We start from the raw sequence: 20,442 nt of genomic DNA on the forward strand, positions 1-20,442 counted from the left end.
TCATTTACATGATTGACATCCCTGACGTTTATTTGACTTGGTGTTATATTGTGTTATTTTGGTGTCCCATTTTTTTTCAATGGTGTTGCTTTAAAGAAGCCTTCTAATGCTTTTATCTTTGGACAGTGAATTCACACAATTTTTCAAGAATTACAGCCTCTGGCAGAATCTTCCCCTCTGATACAGTCCAGATGCCTGCCCATTGCAGGAGACAGCGATGACAAAGGGGCCACAGCTGCTCCTCAAAATAAGAGATCCTGCCAGTACACACAACATACCTGCTGAAAGATTTCCTATACTTAGCTTTTTGGCATTCCTTATCTTCTGGCTTGTAAATATTACCATTCTTCTAGGTGTGCGAGTTCCTGATTTCCATTGACTTGCTGTGGTTTCTCCTACCATTCCATACTTCAATACATGGGAAACAACAGTGTGTGAAAACCGCAGAAGGTAGAGAATCCATCCCACAAGTGAATATTAGTCGATGATGATGAGTAGTGAAGTGGAAGCTTTTTTAGGAAATGGGCCACCAGAAAGGCTATGTCTTCTTTTAGCAGGCATATTCCATGTACATTGATTTGTGCATTTCATCTACAGGCAATGCAGGTCCTTTTCTTGCATGATACTGCATTGGCCATTTAGATGCTTACATTTATATAGCAAACACAGCGTTTAAAAAGAATGCCCATCAACATGAGTCCCTAGGCTCAATAGGAACCCCACTGCAAACCAGCCACACCTGGGAACCACAATGAATTTGAAATCACCGCCTGTTTCTTGGTTTATTAGCCCTGGACTGTAAAAGACGATAAGCTGTGTCTATGCTTTCTGAATGTGTTGTACATTACATTTCCACTATATAAATACCATTATACCCTACTATACTATATAAATACCATTATACCCTACTATACTATATAAATACCATTATACCATACTATATTATATAAATTCTTTTATACTATACCACACAAATACTTTTATACCATACTATACAAAGTACTATTATACATCTGACATACGGACGTCTCCCAGATACAAACGGGGCTTCCCTGCTTGTTTGTGTGCAGGACCAAGGCTTGATGGGGGGAGGGGGGCAGATCGCATGACTTGCAGAAGAAATCTTTTGCTGTTCTGCAAGGTCTTGTAACTCTTTATTGACCAAGATAAACCCTGCAGTTGTTTCTTTTTGCATATCAAAGCACAGCTTGCTCCAGAAGTTAATGAATGTCTAGGCTCCAAAAAGTTTTTTTTTTGCTTTGTTTGTGTCTAATAATATGTTGAGACAAACACCTGTCCTAATTGCATTTATTAAAATAATGTACCTGTTCTGACTTACATACAAATTCAACTTAAGAACAAACGTACAGTCTCTATCTCGTATGTAACCCAGGGACTACCTGTACTTTATAAATACTGTTATACAATATATATACTACATAAATACTATTATACTATATAAATATTATTATGCAATACTACATAAATACCATTATTCTATTTTAATAGTATTATACTATAAATATAACTATATAAATACTAATAGGCTGTCTTTGGTCCTGAAAGGTGTTGTGCATTACATTGCCACTATATAAATAGTATTATACTATATATATATATATATATATATATATATATATACCGGTATATATATATATATATACATTTATTATTAATAATAATAATAATAATAATAAACAGGATTTATAGAGCACCACCATATTACATAGCACTGTACATTAAATAAATACATTAATACTATTAGAATGCCGGGCTTTGCTGTGTCAGGAAAAGAAATGGTGATTTTGATGTCTGCTCTGGTGAGTTGTCAGTTCATTTATCTGGTCAGTCTGTCTGCACACAACACACCAGGCCCATCAGGTGAATATAAACCCATGAATGACCATGATCTCAGGTGAAGGGATTGGTGGTTCTCTATGGCTCACTTCCGGTGTTTTAGTGTTGCAGTTCCTTGTGTACCCACAGCGCTCAGGGTGGCTCCATCCATTATTACCCAGGACACAGCTACAGGAAGCCACGTCAGCAGGCCAAAAGTTACCATGGCAACTGGGTTAGATTTACTATTGGTAGGCAGAGTGTTCCACAAAGGTCCAATCAAACAGAGAAAAATGTCTCGGACAGACCTGCCCGCAGAACGCCAGAGGAGGAAGTGACAAAATTATAATGACGTATTCACCAATCCGCAATGGTCCCAGCTTCCTTCATAGAAACTGGCGAGCCAATAACTGATACTTCCGCCTGTATAACTCATTGTCGACGAGCTTTTTACTGTCAGTATTGGATGACGATAACCAATAGCAAAGAACACAGTGCGATGGGTACGCCTTCCACCAGCTATACCCAATCAGCAAACAGTATGGGCGGTACGCCTCTTCCGGATTGACAGCTGTAGTGGCCAACCTGAGTGTTCCTCCACGTCGGCAAGATCGAGGAAGATGGAAGCGGTGTTACTGGTGAGTGAGGCCGCCGAATGGAAGAAGATGTTGGCTGTGTGCTCAGTGAGAGGCGGCTGTTGTGTATGGGGTGCACGGCCTGCTATGTGTCGGGGCTGCCGGTGTGTGCTGGGCATATGGAATCAGTGAGAGGTTACATTGCTGTGTATTGTATGAGAGGAGCCGGCGGTGACACCATGCAGTGTATTATTTGATGGGGACATGCTGTGTCACCATAGGCTGCCAGTGACCTCAGGCAATGCACAATATTTACATGAAATATGTCCTAGCCCTGTACTATATAATAGATGGAAGATCTGAAGGAGATTGTACAACCAGATTGTATAAAATACTGCCCCTGCTACCATTAAGAATAACATGTGAGGGGCATTGCTTGTCCATGGCATTCCTCACATGATGCCACTGCTGCCCCTGTAGGTTCATACCAGGGGGTAAATACCCACGAAGCCGGTGATGTGTTATAATAACTATTGGTCACTCAGTCCTGTCTTCTTATTGGCTGGCAGTTGTTGGGGTCATTCCCAGGACACCCCAATATTTACATTGGCAGCTGGCATCTCTATGATGTTATAAGGGGAGGGGGGATGTGTACAAGCAATGGTGCTGCAATACTGGCACAGGGAGGGAAGCAGCGGATCTTCATTGCGGGTCATACAGACACACAGGACAGAGCGCTAGATAAACGGGCTCACAATCTAATACTAATCCCTACCATAGTCATATGTCATTATTACAGTCTAAGGTCAGTTTTGGGGGGAAGCCATTTAACCTAACTGCATGGTTTTGGCAAGTCGGAGGAAACCCACAAAAACACCGGTAGAACCTGCAAACTCCATGCAGATAATTTCCTGGCCGCTGCAAAGGCCAGAGTGCAAAATAAAAGTTTGCTACTTACTCCCCACCCCCATGTGACCTCATTGGGTCCCTGAGTCAAATACTAAACTTAGTGCCCTGGCCTAGATTCAAACCTGGGACCTAAAAGTTGAGATTGCCAACCACAGAGCCACCATGCTGCCCTTATAGTGTGTTCAATATACTGTGACACTTTTATTCACATTAAAATATTAAAGGGGAAGTAAACTGAAAAACGCCCAAAACAATAAAAAATACACTTACCTTCATTCTGGCAGAACAGTCGATCCATCCAGGGGCGTCTTTCCTCGGGTCCCGCGTCGTCCCGGCATCCGTCTTCTTGCTGGTGCTCCCGGCACCATCATCTTTGCCTCTTCTTTCGGATTCTTCATCCTACGTCAGCCAACCCGGGGTTGCGGTTGTATCTGTGGTTGTATCTGTGTTTGTGCAATGCCCAATGGCTGTACCATTGCTTGTAGCGTCTTCAGCGGTGGACAGACCGTTAACGTCCAATAAACATTTGTAAAATATGTCAACTTTCTGGCATTTTCCCCACACAATTCGCAAAGTAAACGTACACTTTTACACCTCACCCGTCTTATTGCCGCCGTCTGTACAGCTCTATGAACATCAAGTATACACAAGAATAATGCTAATATTTCTGCCAGTGTTACAGCTCGCAGACAATGAAGCCGCCTTCTATGTTTAGCGGATTCTGAGTGATTGATAAGACTTTGTTCCTCTATATAGAATTTAATACATTGAAGTTAAACTTCATTTATTTTCGGACATGGCAGTCAGTGGTTCTGATCTGTAGTATGTAATTATTATAGTTTTTTCTGTTATCCTCCGTGGTGCTGTACAAGCTTTACCACAGTTTAAACCATTTATTGATTTGGCACAATAAAACCTTCATGGGTGTGTTTGCTGACCATTACTAATGGCTGTAATCACTCTGACCGATCTGCAGGAAAACTTTTATACTCAAGCTTAAAGGCTCATGGAAGTTCTTGCTGTTAAGTCATTGATAAGATGATAGAGAAAACATTGTTGGACATTTGACCAGTACACCTATATGAGCTTGTTGGACATCCTGTATCAAAATCATGGCCAATAAAGCTTATTCTTGGTTTGTAAGCTCTCCGGGGCAGGGTCCTCTCCTCTTCCTTTGTCACGGTCTGTATCTGTCTGTCATTTGCAACCCCTATTTAATGTACAGCGCTGCATAATATTTGGCGCTATATAAATCCTGTTTATTTTTAAAAATAATAAAAATCTGATCCTAGGGCAGTAATGTAATGTGGGGATGCCCAACAGGTGGATCACAATCTACCAGTAGATTGCAAAGGCAATGCCAGTAGATCGCCGAGCCCTGGGTTTCAAAATAAACTCTACCACGCACAGTTATTAGGTCCAGGTTTTTATTGTTGGCAGATAATTTTGATTTAGTCATTTTAAAAGTAGCTTGCAAGCCAAAAAAAGTGTGAACACCCCCACTGTAATGTATTCTTTTTTTTGATAAAGTACAATTTCTTTTAACACAGAAAATATCTGGTTATCCAGTTAGAAAACTTTTGCTTCTTTACCATCCTGTGGACTAAACTGTTATCTTTCCCAGCTGTCTGCTATAAAGAAAACCCCCTGTAATGGCGTGGGGTGGGCATTTGTAGTCCAAACTGGCAGACCAGCGTATGGTGACTGTACTGCTCCTCTGTGAAAACAATGCAGGGAGTGAACATCGTCATCCTAGGACAGAAATTGTGTTCTTAGCAGAATAATAATCGTGAATAAAAAAAGCTTTAAAAAGAAACCAATGTCTTCACCTCATCTAGGGACGGGTAAGCTGCAATATATTGTTTGTTTTGGGTGGTAACTGTCCTGGCACAGCAGCATCAGGATGTAAATAATGTAATGTCTGGATTGGCTTTACTTTTTTAGAGAACAGTTTCAGGTTTTTCAAATAATTGATTTAAGTGGCAGTAAAACAGCTTGATCCACTGCTACAGGTGAGTAACTTTCCACCCTCCAAGGATGTTCTGGGGTTACCTGGGTGCTATGACAGTCCGGGCAATTTACTACAGGATGAAACATGGAGGTGAGAGACCTCTGCTTCTAGATCTCCCCAGTGAATCACAAAATTTAGAAGCAGCTCTGAGCAGTTCTAGGTTTGACGTTGTCAGGCCACTGTAGGGATATCATCACATCCCTGGTCTGTATTACATCTGCTTGAACAGAGTTTAAAGGAGACATTAGGTGTTCCCAAATTTCTTTATAAAATGTAGTCACATAGAAGACTTGTGATGAAGTTAGATTTATAACCTTATTTTAAAGCCCTTTCTGCCTCCTTCATCTATGAATCGTCAGCACAACACAAATTGGAGCGCCCCATGTGGACATATTTGGGTATTAAACACTATATTGTTTAAGGGACATCACCAATTCCCCTCTTACTTTGGGAGATTTCCTCTAAGTTTATATTTGAGTATAGGTCCAGTATAAAGGAAAATGATAACGGGATAATCACTATCCCATGTCTGTGGTCTGTACTGCTGTTGTATTGGAAACCCCAAATCAACTATTCTCATCAGTATATTATATTCAGTATGTATGTCTCTAATAAGCATCGGTTCTGTGTTTATATCACTACATTACAGAAGTCGCACCATTAGTAAGCCGGCTCAGAACTCAGAAGTTGTCTATGACTTTTCTGTAACTTTCCCCTTGATGTCTCCCCATATAGCCTGGGTTATGAATGAAAGTTTCTCATTTGTGAAGTGTTGAAACTGGCAGCTTTAAGTAGGGATCTCTCCACCAATAGAAGGATAACGCTCCACACTGGCAGATCTCCAGCTTCACCTCCTGTCTCAGGACTAAGATATATGGACTTTGCTCTGTATTATAATACAAATTGGCTTAGTGAAGTATAGAGCGGCCAGTTCCCCTATCTGTGCATCCTAATGGTAGAATATGGTAATGACTGAAGGGCTTTCATGTTGTTATTGATGGGTTGGACATTGTGTTATTGCTACCAATATGAGTGGCCAGTTTCATATGTAATTTATGCCGGCTGTCACTTGGCTATTGGGGATTAAAATGTTTAATTAGCGAACTCTGCACATTGAAATTGTGTGACCTTAAAATTGTCCAAGAACAACCCAATCTGCATTATTGGTAAAAGCCAAATCTGACACAGCCATATTGAGTGGGAATAATTTAAATTAGTGCTATTAAAGCGAAACTAAACCCATAATACCCACCTGTCCCCGTTTCATTGCTGGGTGCTGCAATCTTCTTCTCTTCCTGGAGATGATCTCTGGCCATGGTATTTGGCTGGGATTGGATGACACACATTCATTCAGTCCTGGCAAGCTCAGGGCAAGTCGGGATTACCGGGTATGCTGGCAACCAAATAGAAGTTGTGCAAACACTGCTTTTTTGATAGGTACCCAGAGTGAAACATTAATAAATACATTTAAAATTTGGGAAATACAAATTGTTTATGATTCCCTAGGGCAGTTAAATTTTTTTTTTTTTTTTTGCAGGAAAAAAAAGCTTTAATGTGTCTGAAAAAGCCCAGCAGTTACTGCTTGTTACCACTACTGGTATTGGAAGAATAAAATATACTAAGGGGGAGGACATTAGAAATTTATAACAACCTTTGGGTGGTAGTAAAAGAACTGACACGGCTATTTGGGTTACTGGACACCTGGGCATATTTCTATAAATTTGAGTTTTGTAGCTTTAAAACTGTATAAAAAAAATTTGTCTCCAGACCGTTATTTAGCCAGTTTATTGCACCTATTGGATAAGGGGAAATTGGGAGAATCATTATTAATGTAAAAGGTAAAACTTGGTGTAGAAGGTTGCATGCGGCATGGGATGGGAGCAACCAGAGGTGACCCCTGGGCTTCAGGTCATTTTAGATGTGATTGGCAAAGCAGTAAATAGACAGGGAGATGAATAAGATTCATTCTTATGCTGTGTTCTAGTGAGAGCTGTCACCAAATATTAATAAAAGAGGAAGCAGGTTGTCACCAGGGAAACAGGAAAAGGAAAAAATTCAATTACAGAATCAGCCCAATCTTTCTTGTTTGAAAAGAACAAAAAAAAAAGCAGTTTTTCTCATTGCTTCACCAGTTATTCTCTCATTAAAACTGTCTTAATGAGGCTAGTTAATTAAAATGAATGCATGCTTGGAGGTGTTGGGACAGCTGGGAACAGCCAATCGGGTTACCTGCATGCCAACAATGGAAGAGAGATCAGTTACCAGGGAGATTAACTGAATCAGTCTGCTGCTGCTCCTTCCCTCTCCAATGGGCCGGGTGGTGTCAGCTGTCAGATCTGAATTTGTAACCGAGAAAATGGCATCCTGGCTATGCTGTCTCAGGATAGCAATACAAATCCTTTAGCAACAACTCCCTATTTATGTATATAAAATTTGTATTTAGCTTTTTGCCTTTATTCAATTAAACATAAGTGGATGTGGTCTGGGATAAAATGGAACACTGAGCAAAAATAGAGCTGATATGGTGGTGTTAAGAATGGTGGATGAAATCTAAAAAAAAAAAAACCTACTTCTTTGGAGTCGACATTAATTCAAATGACTCTGCAAGTCACCATTCCACCGAGTTATCCAGCAGCCTGCAATCAGATAAATGGATAATATGATCTGGAATACATGGGGTTAAGTTGTTAGGAGCGGAGCATGGATAGTCCCTTTTGATTAGGAACATTTTGATTGGATGAATGTTATTAAAGCCCAGAAACAATTAGCTTCATGTCATATAGCAATGTCACAGCCTGTCCAGTTTTTAATGGCTGGGTCAGTATTTATTTACATCAGCCTTTGAGAGGTAATTGAACTGCTAGTAAATAATGTGCACATAAGAATTAATTACTTACTTTCTACCTTAGAGCAGCCACAGAAGCATAACGATCAGATCCAAATCACTCATCTTCCATCTCCAGAGCAAGATTAATCAAACCCAGGAGCGCCTTGTAGCTATTTTTGTCCGGGAGCAATAGATTTGTGAAATGATTAAAAGAGCTTTTTAAATGTACTCGCATTATTCATAATGAGTTGTTTTCTGATTAATTAATACAAAACACCTTGGTAATGAATAAGGACTAGAAGTGGCTTTATTTTGGCCCGGTAATATGTTTTGCTGGTCTTTGGCAAGTTTACCAAAGAATTTAACAAATCCATTCAAACTGTTTCAATGAAAGCTTTGAGCATTTATTAGTTCCACAGGTGTGACTGCACAAACCCCCATAATGTTTAGATGGTGCTTGTATTAAATAAAAGTCCTCAGCTTGACTACTGCAGAAAATGAATGAGCATTTCCCATTGGTGAATTGTAAAACATGAACCTAATATAAAAAAATGCAAATGAATACCTGGCACGTTTTTTTTTTTTTTTGATGATGACAGTGCCCTAGTCATTACCGAAGAAGAGGATTTATTACCAAGGGTGAAAGGTTGTCCAATGTGGTTATCAGTGGGTACTTTGAGGAGTTGAAGCACTTTTAGGTTCACAGATTAGGGAAAATAATATCTAGAGTGTATCAGCTAATTAGCTCATTGGATATATAAACATTTACACTACTGATATTTTCTAGTGGAGTTGATAATGTTCTCTTGCTTGTATCAAATAAAACATTGTATGCTAAAAATGTATATATCTTAAATACATTAATATTTTAGGTTCATGTGGTTTTTGACAATGGAACCACTTCATTTTACCCACTTTACCCTTACCATTTTTAGCCGGATGCACCACTCCAGAACTTTCCAGTAACCACCCGGCTGTTTTTGGTTACCATTTATTGGTTGTGGTTTATTTTTGAGGTTCATCACCTTGCATGCAGCATCCCTGGTTTGTCTTCTGCTCAGAGCTCTTCTATAGACTTGGCAGGTTATATAATTGCTTCTCGGCATACAGACAATGCTCACAATCCTACTCGCTGCATTCATTGGTATTGTCTCATGCAACTTGGATATGAGGTCTGGATACCTGAGTGATCCCTCCTCTGAAAGGCTGGCTTTTCTTGCTCAGTAAAGAAAACCTGATGGCATCAAATATAAACTAATACATAGTTACATAGTAGGTCAGGTTGAAAAAAAGACATAAGTCCATCAAGTTCAACCACTAGGGAAATAAATATATCCCAGATATAAAACACTATAAGACAAAAACCCTGGTACAATTTGCTTCAACAGGGGAAAAAAAATCCTTCCTGATTCCATGAGGCAATGGGATGTTCCCTGGATCAATAGTCTGTTATCTTTACTTTAAAGCTTTAATACTCAAGTTATATTCTGTGCTTCTTAAAGCAATCTATAGTAGTTGCTGAAACTACTTCCTGAGGGAGCCGATTCCACATTTTCACAGCCCTTACAGTGAAGAATCCCTTCCTTATCTGGAAATTTAACTTCTTTTCCTCCAGACGCAAAGAGTGCCCTCTTGTTCTTTGTAATGATCTCAAAGTGAATGGTTGGGAAGAGAATTCTCTATATGGACCATTTCTATACTTATACAGGTTGATCATATCCCACCTTAAACGTCTCTTCTCAAGTAAAACAACTAAGAAAGTAGAAAAAAATAAAATGCTTGTTTTTGATGTAGCTGGAAAAATGTCAACATTTCAAGCATTCTTAAGTTGACTTTAAAAGGATATGTACAGTCTCCTAAACTTTTACTGAAAATGATATTGGTATGTAGGGGTAAATCAAATTTTTTTATTGTATGTACAAGTTTTGCTTCTGCCTAGATGTTCATTCTGACAATAAAGGTCGGTGTATGCAGGAATGAATTCTTTCCTATAGCAGCTAATTGTTGTATCTGTCATTTTCCACCCCTGTTTAATATACAGTTCTTCATACTATGTTGGTGCTTTATAAATACAATTTAATAATAATGATCTGCAAATTTTCTATATTTAAAAGAATAGCAAAAATATGATAGATAAGCAAATAAAAATGTGAAAGTCAAATAACAAATTGAAAAAAAGGTAGACAGTGATAGTAAAGGTTCTGTTTATTAAACAGGAAATCTGACATTCCCTAAATGTTCCCTGGTGGGAAACACATGGACCTGGAAGATTCCCAAGTCATGGAGAATCTCAGGGCTGTCTGCTCCAACCATTTCTTTTTAAAACTCCCACAGTCTGATCCTTTATTCTTCTCTTCCTATACAAGAAAACCGCACCATGCCACAACTGCACCCAAACTCCCACAGAAATACACTAATGCTGCTTTTTTCTATCTCTCCTCCTTTCACTTGACTTTCTTCATAACTGATGGAAAGGTATGATCAGCGTTTGAGGTGAAGTTCTGTTATACACTCAGGCTGTGAGTATGTGGAAGTCAGTGCATCACAGAACTTTGTCTCGAGGGCTCTAATGCAGCAGCAAAAAAAAAAAAAAATGCATCCTGTGAAAAGCTAGAAGCTGACACATTTTTGTTCTGTAAACTCCACTTTTCTTGTTTATGCAGTTTCCTAGTTGCTTTGTCATTGCTCTAGGCCTAAAAACAATTTTGCCCTAATACAAGCTGGCTCTCTCTGAGTACAGGTGTGCTCTTTTTCTGCTGGTGAATGATAGACAGTCTATTTGATGATGACTGAAACAACATATTGTTGACTGTTGTAACCTATATAAAAGTTGGCATTGTTACAAGCTGGCCTCTAATTAGGTTTTGATGTGGATATGGTCAGTGAGTTAACAAACTCCTTTCCTTGTTAAAATGGCCAAATGAATAGCATAAGCTACTGGCCTGCACCTTCTTTGCTTCCACCAATACTTCCTGGACCCCCCGAAATAAATAAATAAATGTGCAGTGAAGAATAATAACGCTGGGGCTTGCCACATCCGACAATACTGAGTGATTTGTTATACCGGACATTCTTATACAAGTAATAACTTTGAGAAAGCCACAATTTGCCATATCTTAGGGTGGTGCAGGTAGGACACAGTGTGACACCACCATCTAAATTATTTACAGTGTAACTATAGCATTTTATTGTGTTTATATTAAAGCCAGGGCTTCAGTCTGGATTTCAGATTTTGTAAAGACTATACAAGAATTGTCAATATATATGTTATTCAATGAAAGTTTATAAATTCACTTTGAATGTTCTATTTACCTTAACAAAGCCAGTTGTTATAATATAAACATAGCAGGGGTATCATTTCTGTGCTGCACATAAGCAAAGGGGGGAGATGTTGGAGTACCTTACCTGGCCCACCCAATACAGCTGCCTGATGAATTCTAGAATGTAGGGAGCATACAAGACCAGTCTCCATATACATTGTATCTGATTTATTTAATCTCTCGGAGACTGGAGAAGATAGATTTTTATGAGAGAACCTGGTTGATCCAGCAAAGCTGCAATAGATTTCCTAAGACTCATTTGCTATTAGTTGGCAAATAGTTTCAATTCTAGACCAGATCCATTCCAGGTTGCCTGCTTGACTGGTAGTGCCCTTTGAGCCTGGCTGTGGGCATCCCGTCCTTCCCACTCTCCACCAACGTTATGTGATACCGTCCTAGAAATCTCTCCCTTGAATTTTTCCCAAGTGACAAATTGGAGTTCTTACTCCTCTCAAGTCAACCTTATAGATATTACTTCAATATTGGAACCTACTAAGTTTCTTTCAATCTGGGAACTCATCCTCTTCAAGGATTGATTATCCTATTTCAACAATGGAATCTAATAAGTTTCTTTCCTATTAACCTGGGAATTCATCCATTCTAAGGATTGATAATCCAGTAAATAGCGATAGATCATTCATCCAATAGTGATTTCCATTCTACTAACGTGAAAAATAATTAGCTTTCAGATAAATACATCACAATAAAGCAATACCATTGTGGATTATACCAAGCCACCTTCTATCTACACCTACTTACCTAGAGCATCAACCTTTTCCTTCATATCACTCTCATGACTCAATGACCACCTACCACCAACTCTGAATCCCCTGAGGAAGCCATTGAATGAAAAGTGTTGGGAAACAAGACAATCCTCATGAATTATATAATGATTTTATGTGATATGCAACATTGGTTCATTTTATGTTATATTGGTTTATCTATCATAGTTGACCAATGTCTAATTGAGAATTTGTTACAAGCCCATATGAAGTAAAATATCGGCTCTTTTTATTGCCAAAAAAAGCCGTCTTATTTTCATTCTCCCTTTCTGCTTATCAGTATACTTGGGCTTGGAAATTATATACAACTGCAAAATTAGATTCCCTTCTGGTACCCTACTGCCTTTTATTCTGCTTGATTGGTAGACTTTACAGGCCCCTTTGTAGTCACCTGTTCATTGGCCAAGAAATAATCGGTTTTCTTGAATGAAGACAAGGTTAGGTAGGTTTGGTGTCCGGTAGGTTAGATGTTGAGTTTGATGAAAATATTTAATCTAACATAACATTTGGACATTCCCGATTGATTTATTGATTGGGCATACCCTCGATTGAGCTTTACTCCAATGACTACCCCTCTGCTCAAACTGGACAATGTAAATCATCAGAAACCACCATTAATGAACAATTCTCACCATTTACAAAAACAACAATAAAACAATTCTTCCTGTTTCAAAAATACTGTAAGTCCTCCAGCCATGGTTGCTTTGAGTGTGAAATTGCATTCGACTGGCCTTGGCAATAATTACACCTTGGGTATTCCAGGGTAGACTATTGTTATGGTGGTAATATTCATTACCTGGTTGTTCACCCATTGACCAGTGTAAGGCCACCATGATTACCTAGGAAATTGACAATTAAGGGAAATATTCCACATTCTCTATGCTCACAGCTAGTAATGAAGTTCTACTGTAAGATTAAGATTAGCTGAGGCAATTCTCACCATTTGTTAAATGTGGCCTCATACATCCATGTAACTACTGCATGGTAAAGGCCATAGTGGTTAGAACTTCAGGGACAATTTCTGTAATTCAACCCATTGATTTACTGGAATCTAATGACATCATTGCAGTGCACTGTGATGACTGAATGTATGGTAAGTTTATCTAGAGCTTGTTTTTTTCTCCTGGGTAATAAAACACTTTTATAAGCCAAACACATGTAACTTGGAAATGTTCTTAAGCACAGGAAGATTTATGTAAAGCTATACAGGAACAGATCTTGAAAGCAGAGTCCTTTAAATGTCCATGTTACTAGCCCCAATGTGGTATAAATATAAAGCTGTACTGTAGGTGTCTCATATGTAGCGTATTTCCTAAAAGTTCTAGGAGGAGGGAGGTGGGGAGTGCTTGTTGAATGATGGTGATTTTTATTTTTTATTTTTTGGCAGGACCCCACACTGTACACAGTGAAAGCTGTTCTCATTTTAGACAACGATGGAGAGAGGCTCTTTGCTAAGGTACGCTTTTAATATTACATAGCAAACGTTATCACTACAAATGTGTCAACAGTGGCTCATACACACTCTCGTAATAGGATGTCATTAATAACTTCTTTCTGTCTATAAGGGTAAATTTATCAGGTTTGTTTAATAACGCAAAGAGGAATAGCCAATCAAGAATCACATTTGACTGTGGTAGTGCCACAATGCTGCTATGGGTTACTGTCCTCTGCACATTTTCCTATTTTTTGTTTTGGTAGGTGTGTATATGATCTTATATTGCAAGTGTAGCTCTTTCTATTCTTGAAAAATAGTAATGTCAAGAATTACTGTGTAAAATCTTAAACACAATCATTCAAATTTGCACGCAAAATCCCATAGCTTAAAACGTCAAGGACACAGAGTCTAGGCATGGTGTCTGAATTACAGGGACAAAAAGGTCTCAGAAGGATGTGTATAAAGTGCAGCATTCGGGACTTGAGATTGGGTCCACTTTTTCCTTTATGTGACTTAAAGCAGAATTAAAACTGCCCAATTCGCCTATCTGTGTTCCCTAACAGGGCGCTGCCATCTTCCTGTCCAGCAAAAATCTTCGGCCTTCTTGTCCGTGCCGGAGTGAAGTAACTCTTGCACAAGAATGTGTTATCCCAGAAGCACTTTGCATCTCCCTTTTTTTAATAGTAACCACCTGCCTAATCCTTTATTTTGTAAAGTAGGACTTTATTCCTTCTTTAAAATTTTAATCTGGGGTAATTAAATATTATCTAAATACCAGAACTGTGTGTTTTCTTGTCTTCCTTTATCTACTTTATCCGAAGTGTGCAGTAAAACATCAATAAATGACTCCTGCCCTTTGTGTGCTTTAGTTTTCTTCAATAAAGTGACCGCTCCTGTGGTATTCTTTAGTTAGACTGTAGTGGAAGGATTGTTTTGGTCCTGCCTAACACTCTTGTCACAGGCTAACTGCAGCTCTGTGCCCACTTAATTTTTAGGTATATGAAGGCATAGTATACATATACACACTATCTTCGCATTTAAAAAAAAATCATTTAATTTATTACACAGATTTAAAAAAAAGGATGTATATACTTTTCTAATTACAATATATTGCAGAACCTGATTGTGTTCTTGTTTCATTGACAGTATTATGATGAAACATATCCTACAGTGAAGGAGCAAAAGTCCTTTGAGAAGAACATCTTCAATAAAACTCACAGGACAGACAGTAAGTGACCTTCTTAAAATTTGTATGGGAATTGAAAATAATACGGATGTATGTAATGCAGAAATAAAACTTTGTTTAGGAAGGAATTTATTTCAGATCTCATTTTGCAAGTTATTTTATACCCGGAAACAAAAGTACTTTATTTTCATCCAAACTAAGTAAATATACCAGATAACTAGAGTACTTTGAGTTCATTTAACAGAAATCTGCTCTTACCGCTTCTTGTGTCACCCTTCTCAAAGATATTTCAGCTATGGGTAGATGCAAGGGGGGGTGAATCACCTGCCTGCATTTTGCCTTATCTGTCCTGTCTTGTATTCTTTCAATAGGGCCACATACATTTGTTCTGGCTTTGATTCAGTTTATGGCTTTTTTTTTCCTTCAAAAGTTTATATGACGAAATATGAAAAAATGTTTATTTATAAATGAAATGTATTTCTTCACTGATGTGCTACTTGCTATTAAGAATGTTTCTTTGACTTAAACTGATTTTGTCATTCTATTCTTGCAGGTGAAATCGCTCTCCTTGAGGGTCTGACAGTGGTATATAAGAGCAGCATTGATCTGTACTTTTATGTTATTGGAAGCTCTCATGAGAATGAGGTAATTTACACATCTTATTCTGCTTGTTTTTCGCCTATGGTCCTTTCACCTGGCAATCTTGAGTTAGGAATAATGGCCACCTGTTAAGCTTGGCAGCCACAGTGGTACCAGGCCCTTTTATGTTCATTTAGATCTCCAAACCCCGTTTTCTTCTTGAAAACCTCAATATAAATGGGTTTGCAAAACACTGAGAGCAACATAAGATAGCAGTGTGTGTGGTGAACCAGTTGTTGGGATCTCAATGTTTTTATTGAAGAATTTTCAGATGGTCAGCCAATTGTTGATCTATGTATTACATTGCCCATTCTAACAAACGTTTTTACCATTTACCTCTTTTACCTGTGCAAAATATGCTGTACTTACTTTGTATATCGCTCTTACTAACTACGGTAGAGAAACACCAGAGCAATGTTCCCTTCCTCTTCAAACAGAAATATATATGATATCTGCGTGTACAACTAATTGGAAACTCCTCTGGCCTATAGCACCTAATACAAAAATGCAAACAAGACTTTGCTCAATGGGGTGGAACTACTTTATCATTGTAGGACAGCCATTCTACAAAATATTGTAGCCTAAAGGGGTTTGCATTTTTTTCAAACTCTACCAATTCACTTTTAACTTTTTTTGTATGAACTGCTGTTTATTTTGCTTCTTCCTGTGAACTTAATACTTAACTGCAGTGAAACCTATGGAAGGTATAGGTTTACCTGATATGCAAACATAATATTGGGCCTGCCAGATCACTAAACTGGTAGATTGGTACATTAAATTTTACTCTAAATATAATGTTCATATGTTCCCTATGTTCTTTCATATGTCTCCATGGAATACATGTTCACAACAACCCCCATACACTGGTGCACATTGGATAGCTCCCAAAGACCTCCACCTACAATTTACGTACTATACTTTTATTGACAATACATTGAGAACCTTTTTGCTTTTTGAACCATGGTCTTTGTTTTGCCTCCATCCTGTGCTGTGCTCTTTGACTAAATGACCCCGCTGCAGATCTGTAATGTAGCTCTGCAGCAGCTAAAATCCTGCCTTCTGAAAGGTATATTAGGTTTTGGAGTTTTTAAAAGGAGAACATTTTTAGATCATTTATTGTATTTGTCCTTACTCTGTTGCATTCTAACTGCAGTGCCAAAGACTTTTCTGTTTGAAGCAAAACATAAGCAAGTTTATAGAATGAATCTTTACAGACGGAGCTTCTTTTTAGTCATTGAAGATTCATCATGTGGGCTCTTAGTACATCAGTCTGTATAGTTATTTAATTTATGTATGCATGTACATTTAGTGGTCATGTTCAAGGTTTCTGGGGCATTCTCTGACTTGTTCATGTAAATACTTTGCACTGTTTATTTGTTACGAGCAAGATTTTACAATCTCCTAAAATGTATCTTGTAATAAATAAAGCTTTATAAGCATACAACAGGTGGAGATCTGGGATCCTTTTCATATGTTTGAAGACAGCCCATTGCTTATTTTCAGGTCATTGTACTCCTGTCGCTGCACCCAGTACACCATCACACTATAGCATGAGAGGGAGGTTGCCCCAATTCCTTATTTGTCCTGATTGGTCTCCCTCGTCCTATTCGGCTTGCTGCTTGCTTTTTTAGCTACTCATTTAGAAGAGCACTCAAAACTCATTTTTTTTCAAACTTGCCTGCCTATCTTCTTCTGTCTTTTGAAACCGTCACTACTTCCCACCAATGCATATCTCCCATCCTATTGTGTGTTACTTCCCCCACCTTCTAGATTGTAAGCTCTTCGGGGCAGTGTCCTCTAATCCTGTGTCACTGTTTGTATTTATCTGTCATTTGCAACCCATATTTGATGTACAGCGCTGCGTATGTTGCTGCTATAAAAATCCTGTTTATTATTAATAATAATAATTTTGCCAGGATTTACCATTGGTCAGGGTTTAAATGAGATATTGGACAGTTCAGTTTTGGATAAAAAAATTTGAGCCTTTGTGAAGATAATTCTATACCACTTGCTTGAGTTGTCTCTTCTTGTCTTTTATGCTTTATAAACTGCTGGCTGCTAATGTTTCTCATATTTTGCATTTATATTCACCTCTTTACAGCTCATGTTGATGGCTGTTCTGAATTGCCTTTTTGACTCATTGAGCCAGATGCTCAGGTATGTAATCAGATATTAGTTTATGTAACTAAAATGTGTTTGTCCTTTTCTTCCTTTTTTGATAACACCAGCTTCCATTATAACACATATGTGTAGTGTTGGGTGTATTTATGTAGCTGTGGTCTGCAGGTTTTCTGGTTCTTGAGATTATCATAGATGGGTAACAGGTCATAAAGACTTCATCTGTTGGTGCAATTGACTGAATAGTCACAAAAAATACAGTGTACACGGCAGTATTTCTTTTTATGGAAATGAGCCCATACATCAATCTTAGTCTTTCTTTCATTTTATGTTATGAAAACACAGAAGCAGCCCTAGCCTATGTGCAGATTGACATATTACAAAAAAATATTCTATGTAGCATAAGAAGTAATGTTCTAATATTATGTTTTTAGGGTGATGATGTTCCTCTTACAGAACAAACGGTTTCTCAGGTAAGAAACAATAATTTCAGTACATCACTGACTTCTAAAATGACTTTAGAAGGGGATAATGGGTGCAATGTAAAAGTGCTGAAATTAGCTCAGAGCTACCTCCCCCTCCTGTATTCAAAAGTAAGATCTTTTAATGCACCACTTCATGTAAGTTGTGTAATAAGAGTGACCGTTTGGCATTTTTGTATGCCTTGTCTTTATATATAAGAAAGCATGTGATAAGTACTATGTTCTTGTTGGAATTTCACATTCCCACACTTAAAATATATCTCTGTGTAACGTAATTGACTTAAAATGTGCAAAGAAAATATTTTTTTACCTTGGTAAAAGAAAAAAAATAATTTATGAATATCTGCATGTACTGTCCATGTCATCATCTTCTTTGATTAAAATACTATGTTGCGTTTTAGGTGCTGCAGTCTGCGAAGGAGCAAATCAAGTGGTCACTCCTGCGATAGCGCGTTCATCTATTCCTAGACATGTTCATTCCATCTTATTGGGACCTTCTTCCTTAGTTCCCAGTTCTTACCCGTTGCCTGTTTATATCCCTATAGTTTAGGGCAGTGGCACTGATCTCTATCACACCTTTGCAGCAGCAAGGGGCAATATCATGGCATTGAAGTGCATTACAGTTGTATGCCCTTTTGTTAAAAAAAATCTTTATTTTATGTATCTTATAATTTGCCATTGGCTCAGTATGTGGGAACATTGTGTGATTGGTCTCCTATCTTACTGATGCCAAAAGTCTAGATGAAGTACACATAAGATCCCTGAAGGTAAGCATGACTGGTGTCATTCTTCAAATTAGATTTTTATTGTAGGGATTACAAACAAATTAATGATTTAGTTTCTTATTGTCGCTTAATAACACAATGACTGCTGAGGACCACAAATAAAGTTATTGTTGGTAAAAACAGAATTCTCAATTACATATAATGGACAGAAAATAGTGAACACCATCAACTTACCCCTCTTAGCTTCCTAGAGATTCAAGTTTACAGTTATTTATATAACACATAGCCACACATTGACATCAGAACTACATAAACATAAAAAGGTAAACATAGGGAAATCAAACAATTATATTTGTAGTCTGTGTGGCCAGTTTAAGATTGAAAAAATGGTGAACAGGAGGCATTTTAACAAGTTGAAAATGTGTACTATACCTTTGAGGACCAATATAGAGTATGCCATGTATACTTGTACTATGTACTTCACCTTTAGCACAACCTCCATACTAAATCTTCTAGAGTTGTGCATAGGATCATCAGGAGCTTAGTACTGATGTTGTCTGCTATTCGAAATGCTGTACAAACTGAGACATTTGTAATCAATAAATGACCTTATATGAACCATTTGTCCTAGTTACTTTACTCATTTTGACATTTATAGAATATTCTCTTCAAACACTCCAGAATGAAATGTATTTAAAGGGAATTTGAATATAAAAGTCCCTCTCTAAAGTAAACTTTTTATGTCTGTATTGCTTCTGTTTTGTGGAATATTATAGAATACTGTCCTCTCAGCACAGCTTTCACTCTCTCACTCAATACTGATACTGTCTTTGCATGCCCCCTCCTCTCCCATCTGCCAGTCACAGTAGGCATTTCACAGAACAATGCATTTTGTATTTGTACTAGCAGAATTCAAGGAGTTCTGTGGTCTGTGGATAATAATATAAGAATTATATTAGGGGCTCCCTAAGACCTGAAAGTTATTTCAAGGGTTCCCTCATGTTAACAAGGTTGAGAAAGGATGTGTATAGAACAATGTCATCTTGACTGGCTCTCATACCCAGGCTGGCAGCTGTGCTGTATTCCATGAAGTTATGAGGATACTTCTGTGACCTAGACACAAACGCATATGCTCGCTCGCTCACTCACTAAAAGGACATTCCTGGATCTGTAATTTTTGCACCCAGGGCTGCTTTAGTTGTCCAGGTATCACCTATGACAGACTAAATCATAACCTATTGTTCAGTGTATTCCAGATGCATCAAACAGGTATGCAGTGTCTTACAGTTTTTCTTTATGAAGCAGCAACAGCCTAAGTGGAAGGCCTGTGTCTTGCCAGCATTCTGCAGAGCAGGACATTTGCCCAGCAGAGAGACTGCTGCATAAAGCCAAAGTCTGGCATCTACACTCAAAACTAGAGCTTTCTAATTGGCAGGAAGCATGACATTTTTTTAGTTGAAGAGCCATGAGTCTGATTCAGCATGGCATGCTCTGCACCCTTACAGAGAGACCACTGCTTTACACAGACAACAAAGATCCTCCATTTTAGCTTGTTGACAAAAAACAAAAGTCTTTGAAGTTTGTGATTGTTCAGACT

At 38.2% G+C, this 20,442-nt stretch overlaps 1 protein-coding gene across 1 annotated transcript; it reads left to right on the plus strand.

The window, feature by feature from the left end:
• Positions 1–2,368: 2,368 nt before the first annotated feature.
• COPZ1 (COPI coat complex subunit zeta 1) lies at positions 2,369–19,463 on the plus strand. Its single transcript, XM_072416735.1, has 7 exons — positions 2,369–2,474; positions 13,648–13,716; positions 14,842–14,923; positions 15,435–15,526; positions 17,622–17,681; positions 18,073–18,111; positions 18,522–19,463. The coding sequence occupies exons 1-7, from the start codon at positions 2,457–2,459 to the stop codon at positions 18,567–18,569; spliced, it is 408 nt and encodes a 135-aa protein (XP_072272836.1). The 5' UTR covers positions 2,369–2,456; the 3' UTR covers positions 18,570–19,463.
• The last annotated feature ends 979 nt before the right edge of the window (positions 19,464–20,442 follow it).

The sequence above is a fragment of the Pyxicephalus adspersus genome, chromosome 1 (genome assembly GCF_032062135.1).
Source record: "Pyxicephalus adspersus chromosome 1, UCB_Pads_2.0, whole genome shotgun sequence".
Taxonomy (NCBI): domain Eukaryota; kingdom Metazoa; phylum Chordata; class Amphibia; order Anura; family Pyxicephalidae; genus Pyxicephalus; species Pyxicephalus adspersus.